The 17,147-nt window shown below is 34.7% G+C and overlaps 1 protein-coding gene across 1 annotated transcript in view; it reads left to right on the top strand.

Annotated features, from left to right (window-relative positions):
- Positions 1–16,844, top strand: part of UBE2W (ubiquitin conjugating enzyme E2 W) — a 64,851-nt gene extending 48,007 nt beyond the window's left edge. Inside the window, exons 4-6 of the mRNA XM_052651823.1 lie at positions 3,452–3,607; positions 6,898–6,973; positions 14,995–16,844. Coding sequence (XP_052507783.1) covers positions 3,452–3,607; positions 6,898–6,973; positions 14,995–15,008 — 246 coding nt within the window. The 3' untranslated portion in view covers positions 15,009–16,844. The remainder of the gene's footprint in view (positions 1–3,451; positions 3,608–6,897; positions 6,974–14,994) is intronic.
- Positions 16,845–17,147: the final 303 nt, after the last annotated feature.

The following is a 17,147-nucleotide window of genomic DNA, read 5'->3' as shown; positions in this document are numbered from 1 at the left end:
TCTGTTGTTCAATGTCCAGTTCTAACTGTTGCTTCTTGACCTACATACAGATTTCTCAAGAGGCAGGTCAGGTGGTCTGGTATTCATCTCTTTCAGAATTTTCCACAGTTTTTTGAGATCCACACAGTCAAAGGCTTTGGCATAGTCAATAAAGCAGAAATAGATGTTTTTCTGGAACTCTCTTGCTTTTTCCATGATCCAGCGGATGTTGGCAATTTGATCTCTGGTTCCTCTACCTTTTCTAAATCCAGACTGCACATTTGGAAGTTCATGGTTCACGTACTGTTGAAGCCTGGCTTGGAGAATTTTGAGCATTACTTTACTAGCATGTGATGTGAGTGCAATTGTGTGGTAGTTTGAGCAATCTTTGGCATTGCCTTTCTTTGAGGTTGGAATGAAAACTGGCTTTTCTGGTCCTGTGGCCACTGCTGAGTTTTCCAAATTTGCTGGCATATTGAGTGCAGCACTTTCACAGCATCATGTTTTTTTTTTTATCTTTTATTATTTTTTTTTCTTTCTTTCTTTCTTTTTTTTTTTTACTTTATTTTACTTTACAATACTGTATTGGTTTTGCCATACATTGACATGAATCCACCACGGGTGTACATGCGTTCCAAACATGAACCCCCCTCCCACCTCCCTCCCCATAACATCTCTCTGGGTCATCACCGTGCAGCAGCCCCAAGCAACAGCATCATGTTTTAAGATTTGAAATAGCTCAGCTGGAATTCCATCACCTCCACTAGTTTTGTTCATAGTGATGCTTCCTAAGGCCCACTTGACTTTGCATTCCAGGATGTCTGGCTCTAGGTGACTGATCACACCATCGTGGTTATCTGGGTCATGAGGATCTTTTTTGTATAGTTCTTCTGTGTATTCTTGCCACCTCTTCTTAATATCTTCTGCTTCTGTTAGGTCCATACCATTGCTGTCCTTTATTGTGCTCAGCTTTGCATGAAATGTTCCCTTGGTATCTCTAATTTTCTTGAAGAGATCTCTAGTCTTTTCCATTCTGTTGTTTTCCTCTATTTCTTTGCATTGATCATTGAGGTATACTTTCTTATCTCTCCTTGCTAGTCTTTGAAACTCTGCATTCACATGGTATATCTTTCCTTTTCTCCTTTGCCTTTCGCTTCTCTTTTCTCAGCTATTTGTAAGCCCTCCTCAGACAACCATTTTGCCTTTTTGCATTTCTTTTTCTTGGGGATGGTCTTGATCACTCCCTTCTGTACAAATGTCACAACCCTCATCCATAGTTCTTCAGGCACTCTGTCTATAAGATCTAATCCCTTGAATCTATTTGTTACTTCCACTGTATAATCATAAGGGATTTGATTTAGGTCATACCTGGATGGTCTGGTGGTTTTCCCTACTATCTTCAATTTAAGTCTGAATTTGGCAATAAGGAAGTCATGATCTGAGCCACAGTCAGCTCCTGGTTTTATTTTTGCTGACTGTATAGAGCGTCTCCTTCTTTGGCTTCGAAGAATATAATCAGTCTGATTTTGGTATTGACCGTCTGATGATGTCCATGTGTAGAGTCTTGTCTTGTGTTGTTGGAATCTTATATTAGCTTCAGCCAAGGAAATGGGTCCCATGTGTTAGCAGTAGAAATAGTAGAAGACACCTACTCATATGAAAGTGTGCTTTGTTAAATGTAAGTATTTGTAAAATTGTAATAAAATCAGATTCGTAGGTAGATATTTAAAAGCAAAACGTAAGTTATGGTAGTTAACTGTAATATATCCTGTATTAAAATATAGCATACTTTTATTGTGGATACAGTTTTTTCACTGGCTCTCTTCTGCTCTGTAAAGGAAAAAGAGGGGGGATATACCTAGAGCAGTATATATCATCAATTTTTCAGCACTTAAGATAGGGTTTTTTCCTTATGAAGATTTTACTGTATTCAAGTATGAGGCAATTTGTGGGGCTGAGATATACTTACTGTTAAGTCTGGTTTGGGAACTACTAGTTTATATGTGATGTGCTAAAACACTTCAGTCGTGTCCAGCTCTTTGTGCTCCCATGGACTGTAGCCTGCCAGGCTCCTGTGTCCATGGGATTCTCCAGGCAACAATACTGGAGTGGGTAGCCATTCCCTTCTCCAGGGGCTCTTCCCAACCCAGGGATCAAGCCCATGTCTCAGGTTTTCTGCATTGGCAGGCAGGTTCTTTACCACTTGAGTTTTATAAAAATACCATCATACATAGTGAATCAGAATCTGTGAAAGTGGGGCTCTTGAATTTGTATTTTTAGCCAGATCTCCAGATGATTTTTTCCCCTGCTAAAAGCCAAATGGGGGACTTTCTTGGCAGTTCAGTGGTTAGGACTCCATGTTCGCACTGCAGGGGGCCTAGGTTCCATCTCTGGTCAGAAAACCAAGATCCTGAATGACACAAGGCACAGCCAGAAACTTTTAAAAGGGGTGAGGGGGCAGATCAAGAAATAAGAGTGACTGCTAAGACTTGCTGCAGCAGTAAAAATGGTGCATGATACTGCAGTATAAAATTCACTTAGAGAATTGATGGTTAATTTTATATCACAGTGATTTATTATGAACTAACATATATCCAAGCTTTGTTAAATATGAGACTTCTACTTTGATCTAGCTTGGCCTGTGCTTACAGATTCCTTGGAATATATGAATTTACTCTCCTGCCTATTCAGATGCTTAGATAGATATGTTTCAGAAGCAGCACTATTGATATTCTGAATGCATTAGGGCTAAGGAAGGAAATAATAGATGTATTATCTTTCAAAACAGTGCTAAGGCAAGATGGATAAAGGAGAAAACTGGTAGAAGAACTGAGTAAAAGAAAAAGCAGAGAAAAAGAGCAAATAATTGGGAGACTCATTCAACCTTTGCTTTTTGATCCAAGCACATAAGTCTTTACTCCTTAATAAGTGGTAATTTGAAATTGTTCATCATACTGAAGTTTGAGTTTAGATGAGGTAGAATATATAGCAGTCATTTCCTTTTATGTATATGACACCTTATATAATAGCATTGTTGTCAGTAGAAGGAGTGTTCCTATCAGATGTAATTTATGTTGTCCTAAAATTGAACACTAGATTTGGAATTTTAATGTATTTGATTTCTGTATGTGGAGAACAATGAGTAGAATTTGAAAAACCGTTCTTGTACATATAGTTGTCTTTCACTATTCTAAAAATGCTTGATAATTTAGAAAATTTTAAAGTAATTTGTGAAAACTAGCTGAAATATAAAATAGATAATCTGAAGGTTTTTTTCCTACTACATGGTTATTCATATTAGTAAAACCATTACTTATTCAGTTGATAAGAATAAACTACAAGCACTTGTTTATCTTGTTCATGGCATTGATTTTGTTTGTTTTCAATTTGGTTTTTAAAATATTAACTTATATGGAGAATATTTTATTTTTTGGTAATACAGATAAAATTAATGGTTTTTGTTCTTTCTTAGGTCATGTTTACTGGTGAGAATATTCCTGTTCATCCTCATGTTTATAGCAATGGTCATATCTGTTTATCCATTCTAACAGAAGACTGGTCCCCAGCGCTCTCAGTCCAGTCAGTTTGTCTTAGCATTATTAGCATGCTTTCCAGCTGCAAAGAAAAGGTAGGACTTTCCAGAAGTATTCAGGTAATAGCTCTTGTTTTAGTTCAGGTAGAGAAACTATTTTAATATAAAATTTATTTGAAGAAAGTGCTTAATGCTTTTTACTATGAAGTTATAGAGGATGTTTAGTAGATTGGAAAATAACTTGATAATAGACATCAGACTTTATATTTCCTAAATAGGAAATTCCTTCAGATGTTCTTAAATAACAAGTTTTATTTCTGTAGGCATGCACAGGGCAAAAGTGTATAAGAAATTATGGTTTCTAAATTTCACCGTGGGAAGCCCCAGAAACAAGCCTTCTAGCTCCCTTCGCCTCTCTGCTGGTTTCCACCCTATAAGCCTGCTTTAGAGAATTTTCCAGGAACCAGAGCTCTCCTGTCATAAAGACTAGACTGAAGGTGGCGGACTAAATTACTAATAGAATTTTCAGGACTTTTCCTCTTACTCTCCTCTACTAATCTACAGATTCTGTCTGATGGAGAAAGGGGGAAAAGACCAGAAAGAAAAATCATGTGAGTTAAATTTAGAATACCCTGTTAAAGTATCTAAATCCTCTCTGTTTCCAACCCTCTTTGTCTTTCCTGCTTGATGGTTAGTGTCTCAATAATTCTTATATTTCTATATTTTAAAGCTTCTCTTCTCTGTGGTGAGGGGGAGGGGAGGATTTTGTTTTGTGTTCTGTTTAAGGAAAAATGAATTTATCTTAGAGATCAGGGAGCCGTAGGGTTTAGCAGAGTTTTTTTTCTATTTAAATTGTCACTTTTACCAAATTACTATTTAGAGAACATTGAAGAGAGTACTTCATTTTTAAATGGTAGCTTATCTAGATTTTGAAACACTCTCAGCCACTTATTTGCAAAATGAGTTTCTTAGAATGTGAGTTCCATAGGAGGTTTCATGGTGTTCAATTTATAAGAAAAAATTTTGTTCAAATAAGAATGGAAAATAATGGGTTAAACTGCATATATATTTATTAATTCTAATGTGAGAGCCTTTAATATGCAATTTTATGTACCACAAGAGAAAGAAAGAAACTTCTTGCAGTTAAACTATCACATACCCTTAGTCGAAAGACAATTCCCATATGGGTAAAATATTAAGAAAAAAATGTACATCTTAGAATAGATGAAAGAGGGGACTTATTATCTAATGTTAATATCACGTTTTAACTTGAGTTTCCTCTTGGTTGTTGGCTTTTCTTGGCTGCATTTTAGGCTACACTTGAGCTTTTGTTAACCCCAAGGGCTTGGAAATAAGTTTTATTCATTTATTGCTTCCATATTTTCTCCTCTCCCCACCTCCAACCCCAAAACACATACACACTTTAAATTTAGGTGTGGGGCAGAGTAGTTTACAATTACAAAGGTTTCTCTTAATTTTAATGCCTTTAGAAAGATGAGGCAGTAACTATAGGATTTTAATAAGTTAAGATTAATGCCAGTGGTGTTTGTGCATAGTTCTTACATGTGCCTTATGCTTATTAGATCTGTTTACATTTAAATGCATTGATTTACTATTAAAAACTAGAAAATGATTTTGTTCTCTAATTCCTTCATCCTTTTCTAACCCTCATCTTTCCCCTCACTTTCTAGTTGTCTCTTAGTGTTTCTTGAATAGTTAGTATAAGACTAATCATTCCATTTAAATTATTGATAAACATATTATATAATATAAACTACAAGTTATAATTTATTCAGCCTAAATGATAATCTGGAAGTTAAAAAGTCTTTTAAAATTCACTGAAAATTGTTCTGTTAAAACAGGTGAGTTTTATTCTGTAGTGCACATGGATATATGAATTTCACTTTAATTGTCAACTCTCAGAATACAAATTTTAATTTTACCAGAGGCATTTTTTAGTCATAATTCTTCTGTTCCAATTTCCTTTTTCATAGTCAAGAATGGTTCCCTAGACTGAAGGCTTTTAAATCCATTATGTCTGCAGATTGAAGATCATTTCTGATACTGAGATCAGGGGCCTTTCAGTAACCTACACTTTAGTCTCAGTGATCTTGTGATATAGCTTTCCCAAACTTTCCAGCTTGTATTCCATTCTTAAAACAATTTAGCTAATCCAATTTTTTGTATACTTTATTTTTTTAAGAAACATATCTCCTAGTCACTTACTAATTTGCTTATATTCTTGATAAAAGCAAACAATGAATTTTCCCCCTTTCTTTTGATTTTTGAAGATTGGGTTGTGGTAAATGAGTTTATAAAATTGTTTCAGCAGTGGCAGTTTATTCTACAGGAGCACAGGTGATGACTTTACAGGACAAACAATAGCAGACCATCTATTCTTTGAAGTAGGCATCTAATTTCACGATAATTTTTCAGGAATTTTCTCTAAACTGTATAAACAAGATCTTGGAATAGTTGTTCACTGACTTATGTGCTACTCGTTCTGTTAAGTTACTATTACTACTGTCTCATAAGAGTTAGATCATAGTTTTGTATATGGATTTTGGAACCATCAAGTGAGACTGTCAGTTTTGCTTTCTGCTACATCTATAGTCCTGTTCACCATTGCTGTTTAGTTGGACCTATCATATATCTACTAACCTGCCTTCAGTGGCTCTAATACGCATTTCACATGTTTCCAAATCTTTGTAGAGAGGCACATGCACATATATCTTGTGTTTGATCATCATGTAATAGTTTTCAAGAAAATTCTTTTACAACCTGTCTTCACTGTTGTTGGCATCACTATTTCTGATGTAGCTCCCCTGTAGAGCTGCCATATGCTTCTAATAGTGTGCTGGCCTGGACATATGTGTAGCATAAATGCTAATGTATCTCCCCCTTCTTTTCCTCTTACGTACATTTTGGAAACAGAATCCTTTGGTTTCTCCTTAACTATACTTTTTTTCCAGGAGAGCAATAATCCTTTGCTTATAAATTGCTAGAATTTCTCAGACAAAGCTAGTTAGGTAGACTTTTGTTTTGATTAGCTCATAAAAATAATTATTAAATTATTTCTAGAGAGACAAGATAAATAAAACTAGATTTCTTTAGAACCTAATGCTGCCACTATGGTTGATTGTCATTCTCTAGTAATCCCACTGGAAGCTAACCCAAATCACATATGCATATCTATTTAAAAAAAAAACAATTTCAGTGTTTTAGAGGCTACATTTCCTGGAATATATTTTTTTTCAGTTGTGACATCAGCACTTATATCATTTCTTATACATTCTATAGTAATTTTGCCTAGAGGTTTTTATTAAAAACTATCTCCTTATGTTTTCCTGTTTTGTAACTTATCTATTTAAACTTTTTTGTTTCAGAGACGACCACCAGATAATTCTTTTTATGTTCGAACATGTAACAAGAATCCAAAGAAAACAAAATGGTGGTATCATGGTAAGCAGTTTTATTTAGAATGATACTTTTTCAGTATTTACGTTTGAAAGATTATAAATCTGCTTGGGAAAAAGAAGGAATTATATAATGGATGTTGTGGATAAGTTAGGCCAAATTTTTAATGGAGCACATAAAATCATGGCCATCATACAAGTAGAATCTAAAATTGCTTGAATATTCTGCCCTACTATTTTGTTACAAAAAAGAAGTACTTAATAATATTAAATCAAATTAGAACTAGCCTATTTGGAAACCTGTTCCTGGAGATAGAAGTTATGATGCCAGTGTACTCAGTTGTGGTACTGTTGTTAGCGGGTAGAATGTCACATTGTTAGAGATGGCCTATTAACTTAAAGAAAGCTCTTCCTAATCTAATAGTTATTCCTAAAAAAATCTGAGGTTGTACTGACTATATCTTTATGAATACATTATTTTTAATATTTTAATTTCTGTTTTTGTTTGGTGATGATAGCTTAATAATTGAAGGCTGCTAGCACGTTTTCTAAACTGCTTCCTCAAAGAGATGTTTGAAATTAAAAACAGAAAAGAAGAAATCATAAAATTATTATTTTGAAATTTTATAAGAATTTATATTCTTTCCAAATTATTGGTTTAATGTGTAGTTCAGTAGAAATTCAGTAGAACAATAGAATGGGTGCTTTTAAGGTTTGGAAAAAAGATGAGAAAGCAGGTTTGTTTTTGTTTTTGTTTTTGTTTTAATTAAGATATTGAAGGAGGATAAGTCTACCAAACACCAAAAGATAATAGTGTAAGAACAGACATCAAAATAGAATTATTCTTTTCTAGGCCTTTTTGTATATAAGTTTTGAATATGTGAAAAATAAGTGTATCACAAACCAATGAGAAGGGGAAAATTTAGTAAGTAATTCTGTTAGAAAATTGGTATTTTGGGAAAAGAAGATTTTATCTTTTCATATAGAAAATATTTCCTTGGATTGAATTAATAAGCACTTTAAAAACTACATACAATAGACAGTTTTTGTTTTAAGTTGGGTATCAATTCTGGAGGAAGGAAGAACTTCTGAACTTACAAGGAGTCACAGATTAAACATTTAGATATATGAAAATGTAAATCTTATATAAAAGCTTGGGGAAAAACCTCAAATTACAGTCAATGTAAAGTTAAAAAATAAAATTGTGGAAAACATAGCTCTGTAAAAATAAAGAGCATTTATAATTGCTACTAAAGAATAAGTTAATTACAAGCATGGGCGAAAAAGTTCAACATGGTAAAATAATTAAATTTTAATATTTTGAAACTTATTGGCAGTTTTATAAAATGAGTGTGGTGTTGAAGGAGGAGGATAAAGAGCTTAATAAAACTTCTCTTACTTGCTGGTGGTATAGCAATGATAGTCACTCAGTTGAGTCTGACTCTTGCAACTCCATAGACTGTAGCCTATCAGGCTCCTCTGTACATGGAGTTCTCCAGGCAAGAACACTGGAGTGGGTTGCCATTTCCTTCTCCAGGGGATCTTTCTGACCCAGGGATCAAACCTGGCTTTCCTGCATTGCAGGCAGATTCTTTACCATCTGAGCCACCAGGGAAGCCTATAGCAAGTTCAGTTTAGCTCAGTCATGTCCGACTCTTTGTGACCCCATAGACTGCAGCATGCCAGGCCTCCCTGTCTATCACCAACTCCCAGAGTTTACTCAAACTCATGTCCATTGAGTCAGTGATGCCATGCAACCATCTCATCCTCTCTTGTCCCCTTCTCCTGCCTTCAATCTTTCCCAGCATCAGGGTCTTTTCAAATGAGTCAGTTCGTCACATCACATGGCCAAATTATTGGAGTTTCAGCATCAGTCCTTCCAATGAATATTCAGGACTGATTTCCTTTAGGATGGACTGGTTGGATCTCCTTGCAGTCCAAGGGACTCTCAAGAGTCTTCTCCAACACCACAGCTCAAAACCATCAATTCTTTGGCGCTCAGCTTTCTTTATAGTCCAACTCTAACATCCATACATGACTACTGGAAAAACCATAGCCTTGAGTAGACAGACCTTTGCTGGTAAAATAATGTCTCTGCTTTTTAATATGCTGTCTAGATTGGTCATAACTTTTTCTCCAAGGAGCAAGCGTCTTTTAATTTCATGACTGCCTTCACCATCTGCAGTGATGTTGGAGCCCCCAAAAATGAAGTCTGTCACTGTTTCCATTGTTTCCCCTCTGTTTGCCATGAAGTGATGGGACCAAATGCCATGATCTTAGCTTTCTGAATGTTGAGTTTTAAGCCAACTTTTTCACTCTCCTCTTTGACTTTCATCAAGAGGCTCCTCTTCGCTTTCTGCCGTAAGGGTGGTGTCATTTGCATATCTGAGGTAGCAAGTTAATCTTAAGAAAGCAACAGCTTCTCTTTCTTTCACATCCTCTTGCCTTTTAGGACTAAGCACTGAGTTGTCTCTTCTCTCTGTGCCTTTACAAAAAACCTTTTCCAAAAAAAATCAAAAAAACATTCCTTGAGTGTCACAGTCCCCTTTACCTTTCATAAGTTCTTTAAATTATCAGAGACTAAGAGAAGTCAATCAAGAATGTTGAGAAACCCAACTACATCAAACATTTTTTAAACTGTCAAAGTTGGCAAGATAGTTGTCATTCTATTTCCGACCCAACCTCACGAATAATAGAAAAATTCCCCTATTATCTTTTCCACAGTGTTTTTTTTTCCTTCCCCCCCCCACAGTGTTTTAAAGCCACTTTTAAGTTTTTGTTTTTGTTGTTAAGCTTGAGAAGAAATTGTTTTAGAGTGATGGAATTTAGAAAATACATATATTTTGAAAGTATAGTTCTCTTTGCCACTCTGTGCCACTCCATTGTTAGACAATACATTTCCATTTTCTTTTCTATTCCACAGGGAAATTTCAAAAAGATAATCATCTTTGAAGGTCTCTAATGCTGTCTTGTTATGTTGAAAGGACTTACAAGAAGGCCTTTACTTAAGAATACTTCTAGAATTTCTTACTGCCTGCTTTTGAATAAGAAAACTTGCATAATAAGTCAGGAAATATAATAATTCTTTAAAATATACTTCATAGATGTTTTTCATAGTTAGTAGTTTTTATGTGTTACTTGAGAAATCTGTATTTTTATAACTGAAGTAGAAAAGTCTTAATTGTTTAAAGATGGATCATTTCCAAGTTAGCAAAGAATTTTTTTCTTTTAAAGGCTTTTTAAACTAAATTAACCTCTTACTTAATGTAAAATAGTACAGAGTTTGTGTAAGAATTCATCTTCCCAATAAACTGATTGAAAGTATCCCTGACCCCATATGAATTAGCCATTTTAAAAAGGCACCTGATTCTAATTCAACTAAACTGTGACTTTCTTGGTCTTGTTTCCTGTTGCAGATACAGATACTTTTTTTCATTTACAGATAATCTTGTTTAAAACATCCTCAGTTTATTCTTTGGGCTTCCCAGTGGTAAAAAGTCCATCTGCCAGTGCAGGAAACGCATGAGACGTGGGTTCAATACTCGGGTTGGGAAGATTCCCTGGAGGACGAAATGGCATCCCACTCCAGTATTCTTGCCTGCCAGTCCATGAGGTCACAAAGAGTCGGACACTGGAAAACACTCACCCCCACCCACCCTCCTCTACCCGCCCCCCCCCCCCCCATTTCTTACTTTGATAGTTTTCTGCTCTTGGCTTGAACCTTGTATGGCTGGATCATTCCTCTCCTGCATTTTCCATTAAATGGATGGTTTTCCTCCATGAATGACTGTCATACAAAATCAATGAAGGGTAGTGTTCATTACACTTTGAGGTGATAGAGCCCCCACCCTGTCATTCAGGTGGTTGAGTACAGGGGCTCTTCCTTGAACTCTTCCTTTATCTTTCCATAGCTAAAGCATTTCAGCTGTTTAGTTTCTATTGTCTTCTCTTTTCTACATTCCACGATAACAGTTACAAACAATATGAAAAATAGTTCACCTTTGTATTATAGTTGAACTTGGAAAAATCTTATCAAAAAAGGTAATCATACTCATTCATTAAGCAGAACCACATCAGCTTTGTTTTGAAACTGGAAATTTCAGCTTACATTTTTCTGCTTAGCCGCTTTAGTTCCAAAAGATCTGTAATGGTTGTGTTCCCTTAGAATGTGAGTTACCAAGAAATACGGGCTCTAGTTATTTTCTTATCATCACCTTTGAAAGGATTGCAAGGTCAGAGCAATGTCAAGATATTACTTACCTGCAACGGTAAACAAAAGATCAGAGACTAAACAAAGGCGTGCTTGGTGTTGGAAGAACTCACTGAAACACTTATCATTCGGTTTCTAGAAACCACGCAGAATTGTAAGCCTCAGGTGTCAAACTCCACAGCCATTCTGTGTGGTGCTGACCAACATACTTGGGTCAGCATGGGCCAGGATGTTTGTCAGGTGTAATCAAAGAGGCAAGAGAGATTTGGGTTCAGATTAGTGACATCTGTGTGCCTTAGAAGGGGCTTCCAGGATATACAGTGGAGTCATTATTAATGAAAAACAACAAATCTAAAATTGAGTTGATCTCCTTTTGTGTAGAGGAGAAGGACTCAGCTAACATACCACAATTGAGCTGCCCAATACCAGTGTTGAAAAGAAGCCCAATTTGTGATCTTCCACATTACTAGGACACCCTGAAAATTAGGCCAGTCATCCTAGCCCAGTTACTGTCTTTGTACACATCACACCTTACATTACACTTCTTTTGAGATTTTTCTCCAGCATGCAATAAGTTACTAAAGTGTAAAAAGTCATTGGTGTGTGAATATATATTGTTTTGTTAATTACTTGAAGTTGACTATCAACGAGTTGCCCAGAACTCTTTTACTTTCTATTCACTAAGAAATGAAGGTCATACCTGCATTGGAATGCAAATATTCTGTGTTGCCAGTTAAGGTAGGGGTCCATATGCTTTGAAAAATCAATTGAGCTGAGAATAGGGTTAAAAAAATAAAGGGACCTAACCAAAATAGGTAATAAGACAACTCTTCTCAGCATGCAAAAGGACTAAAGAATTAATCTACAATTCAGATCTAGAATTTTCCTTAGAAAATAGATCTGTACCCAGTCCAGTGCACAGATTAATGATTGAACCTGAGTTCTGTATCATAAATGTAATTGTTCTTGAAAAAGATAAAAAAAAACCCACCTCTGTTTATGACATAATAAAAATATTTCAGTGAGATAGCCAAGTAGAATCCATTGATAATACCTGTCTGTTTCCTGGGATCAATATTAAATATAAATGACTTAGTTTCATAAATGATTGCTTTTCACAGATGGAAGTGTAGATCTATGGTTCCTAAAACATTTTCCTTAAGGTGATAGATAACTGAACAGTATAGTTTAGATGACTATTGAGTATTGGCTCCAGAAAACTAGACTTAAAAGAACTAAATTGACATAATGATTAGATACTATGTCCAGCAGACTGATGAGATGGTAATTTGGGGAGGAGTAGAGGAATGTCTTTTTGTATGAAACTATAAAGTACATTCTGGTTCCATTCAACTGGAACATTTCCTATAGGACAATAAGGATTATAAGGGGATAGGAACACAAAATTATCTCAGACTAGTACAACAATTCCTTTTCTCCTTGCTTAATGTATATCTGAAGGTTTACCTCTGTTAGTTGTGAACCTTTTTATTTGTACTACCTTTTAGTGTTGTACAACCACTTTGTAAATTCCTGAGTCCAAACTTTCACTCAGTTTAATTCTTTGCCCTTTATTTTCTATGGGATAGCAGTTCTGTGCTCTACTGTGCAATCTTTCTTGAATCAATTCATCAGAGGAAAACTTTTAATTCCCTGAACTGTTGAGACACAAACTTAACTGTAAAGATTTATTTTTGTTTTTCTTGGAGGTGGAATCCCACTTCATATCTACTGACCTCTTACTCTGTTCCTTTACTTCTAGTCTTCTGTCCCTGGGATATTCAGGGAGGTGATTTCCAATAAAATGTGGTAGTTTTTATACTTTGGGAAAAATTAAGTGATCCTCTAATGTAATTCTCTCATTCATAATTTCCAGAGGCCCAGTGAAGTTAGCCATGGTAGGTGTCACCTCTTTGGAACTGCTAATTTGTATATTATATTTGAGGGTATAATTTTAGTAGGGTCTTCTCTAGTTCCAGAAAAAATTTAAGTGGTTTATGATAAGAAATTTTTTTTTAGGCCATAATTTTGCCACAAATATTGTAGTCAAGAGGTTAAACATAATTGTAATTTTACAATTATGTAAAATTGGCACATGTTGATCCCCATAATTTCTTCCACCACCTTTCATAGACCTATACTTGTCTTGACCCAAGATAGGTTAACTCTAACAACTTTTTTTTTTTTGGAACCCAAAACTAGGAAACTATTCCCTCTGTTAACAAATGAATTTTTTCCTTCTTAGTGATTTCTCTTATTTAGGGAAAAGGTGGACACGGGTTTGGGTCATTACCTGTCTCCATATTGAACTTTTACTCATAGATTCCTTATTACCAATATAAATATATTATATATAATAGATAATATTATATATATAATATTATCTACTATATCTAATGTTTCAGTCTATGGGTCCAGCTTGACATCCTAGGTAGATTTTAGTGGCATCTCTTAGCTTAGTGATTTAAATGTGATTAGTTTTAGTACTAATTTCAAGAACCCTAGTGTTATAAAATACTCTACTGGAGAAGTGAGGTTTTAAGAAACCTCCTCATATTCTGAAGCTTGTTCTGGTCCATGACAAACATATCTTCTTTATTCCAAGATCCACAGTCATTTAAGGAACAGATATATATCTATATATAGGCAATTCTGTGCGGCATGCTGGATTTTAGTTCACTGACCAGGGATCAAACCTGCACCCCCTGCATTGGGAACACAGAATCTGAAACACTGGACCACCAAGGAAGCCCCATGAGACACACACTTTAATGTGACAGAGGCTGTAAACTATCTACTTGATCTCTTCTTAAAGGTGTTATTTATTTAAAGGATTCTAATGATTTAGATGCAGCTTATTTTAAAAATTTAGTCTGTTTCACCATTTATATTACCCTTGGTATAGGATTGTGAAATGTTTCACTAATTTGCCCAGCATAGAAGTCAGATTTACTGCTTTTTAATTCTCATTGAGTCTTTATGAGTGAGAATTTTATTAGCAATATATCAATCCTAATATGGGATGGTTTGTGTAAAACATTTTGATCAGTTTTTCAGAATTTTCTCGAGAGCTTTCACAGCTTTGAGTTAGTTGCCACTGGTCTTAAATCTTTATAAAGGTTCTTCATAAATAAGAACTAATCCTCACAATCCTTCAAATATATTTTGTGAGATAAGTGTTGTGAAATAAGTGATGAACCCCCCAGAATTTATGTTACATAAATGTGTTGAAACTATCAGGTGTCACTAAATCTTTGGGATTTTTTAAAATGACCTCCTTTGTGCATATATATATATATATACACACATACATATATATATATACACACACATATACATACACTTCCTGAAAATTTATTTTCTGAAGAGAAGTTAATAACATTTACTGTTGATTGATTTAGAGATTATTCCTCATTTGTGAAGTTCCTTCCTTCAGAGACACGACTTGTATTAGTCTTTGTTAAGTAGTGTGACAGTGTTGGTTGTGAGTTTACTTGCCGTCTCATTATAGTTTTAAATTGTTACCTGTAAAAGAATTCTCTGATGACTGGTAATCATTAATATGTGCTAATACATATCAATTTATTATTTGGAATAGAATTTAACATACTAATAATAATATCATTTTAAAGTTTGTGCAAACTACCACTTCTCTGAAAACCTAGAGTTTGATTTGTTTGTAAATATATACTTGAACACAAAATGGACTCACTTGCAGGGGATCCAGGGAGATGAGTCAGAAATATAAACCATGTTCTTCTTGCTACTTGAAATTTTTTGCTGTATTAGACTGACTTGTAACTTTTACTTATGCATGCTTGACTGTTTTAATTATCTTTTTTCTCCTTTTCTTAAAGATGATACTTGTTGATGCCACTGTTCTCATCCTCCTAGCAGAAGATAGTCCTACTGAGAAAATGAGCACTTTGATCATTCAGTCTTTGAACTTTAACCTTTGACTGGAAGTGACCTATAGGCAATGAAGACTGCTTCCTTTGACTGCATTTTTACTTGTGTGCATTCGGGGCGCATGTTGATCGCTGGTTGAGTCCAGGCAACTGACATGCTTTGATTAGTCATACAGTATTAATGCAGGTGTCAGGAAATGTCAAATATAATTCCATTTTTTATTTTTATTTTTTTAAGCTTTTGAAAAGTTCCAGGTCCTCATGTATTGTGCAATAACAATGACTTCCTTGGCGGTTTTGCGACGTTCGTTGCCGGCAATGGACGTTGTAACAGGAAAAAATTTCATTAATTTCTGCCACTCAATGATTAATGCGTGATAGGGCCTATGACATGAACTTAACGGTTAGAGTGGGATTATAAATAAAGTGAGGGATCCAACATTACTCTGAAAGTCACCCCAACTGCTCATATTTGGATTCTATGCACTGTGAACCTAAGGTTAACAGCATGAATTAACATGCGTCTTTAAAGGACTGTAATGAAAGATCATTGCGTATTTATTGAATTGTTTATATCTGCTGTCAAATTGTTTTGACATGGACAGTTTTCAAGTAACATTGGCAGAGAGGTACAATAAGTTATCCCTATGGTGAAAATAAATTCGTTTGTTGTACATAGTTCCTCAATCTCTGAAGTAAAGGTATGAGTAATATAGGGTATAAATGGTGTAATCAAGGCTTTATTTTGGAAGTAAGAAAAATGGCAGTGATGATTAAACTGCTACAGTCCATAATTTGGGCCTGTTGTTTGTACATTATCAATTTTTTCCAAATAGATGACACTCTGTTACTTCCTGCTAGCCATCAGCATGAGCCCTACTGCCTAAACACTATTTCATTTATTTATGTTTGGAAAATCCATAAACATTTTTGTTTGCAATTTTGTTTCTTTTGTTATGTTTGAAGTCAAGTTTGAATGTTATGATATTTTTAATTGAAAAACTTTTGTCAAGTTTTTTCTTGTAAATTTTCTTTACTTGTAAGTATCATCTTGTCCTTCTATTCTGTACCCTAAAATAAGAAATACATTTTTGACAGAGGCTTAATGTTTTAACAAAAGAGTGTGGACATTTTTATTTTAAAATTTAGGCAAAAGTGCATTATAGAACGGTATGTTTGCTTATTTGTCTCACACAACCATACAGGTTTTTTTTCTTAGAGGGATTTGTTTGTTTTGTTCTGTTTTGTTGTTATTTAAGACTTCACTTACAGGTAGACAACATTTTTCTATAGAAAAAAAATTGTTTGAAAGGTCCAACTCTCAGTACCGTGTAAGTTGATACTGCAACTAGGTTCTCTTTTTAAAAAGCAATTAATGTATTTTATAAATTACCTTTTCGCATATGCAAAATCTGTTTCTACTACAATGTTATTTTTACTAATGCCTGTTGTTGCACTCTATGACATATCCTACAGTGAATATATGAATCAATTTGGGCTTAAAAATGAAAGCCAGTTGGCTGAAAGGTTTGAAATATGTACCCCAGCGAAACCATCCAATCAATAATTGGCAGAGAATATTTTAAAAATTGTTTTTAATCTCTGTATAGATGACATTTTGTAGCTTTGTACATGTTGTTAATTAAGGGCATATAATTTTACACTCTAAAAGTATAATTGTTGAACTCAGGGGTGGGTAGACTTCAAAAATACGTCTGCTGTAGAAATTAACTTGAAAAATTTTTAAACTATGGCCAGCCACCAAATTGTGGACACTGTTTATACTGCTAGTTATTAATAGCAACTACCACTGTTCAGAATTAAAAACATTTTTGTTCTGTCTTGCCTGGATGTACGTAAGTTCTCTCAGCAGTCTCTTATCAGTCATATTAGTTGGCCAGTTTAGCTAAGACAAAAAAAATGTTTTTTGGAATGCTTTGAATTGCTCTTAGTTTTTAACTGCTTTTTAATATGAAAATTGCAGCTGTAAATGATGTATTTTTCATATTTTACATAACTGCTCTAAACTACTGATTCACTTGGTCATTTTCCCGGGTGGGGGTGGGGGAAATCTCTCTCCATACTGCTGGTCCTCTTACTAA

This window comes from Budorcas taxicolor, chromosome 14 (assembly GCF_023091745.1).
Source record: "Budorcas taxicolor isolate Tak-1 chromosome 14, Takin1.1, whole genome shotgun sequence".
NCBI classification, from domain to species: Eukaryota; Metazoa; Chordata; class Mammalia; order Artiodactyla; family Bovidae; genus Budorcas; species Budorcas taxicolor.
The sequence above is the reverse complement of the archived record's forward strand: the minus strand, read 5'-3'. Positions and strand labels throughout refer to the sequence as shown.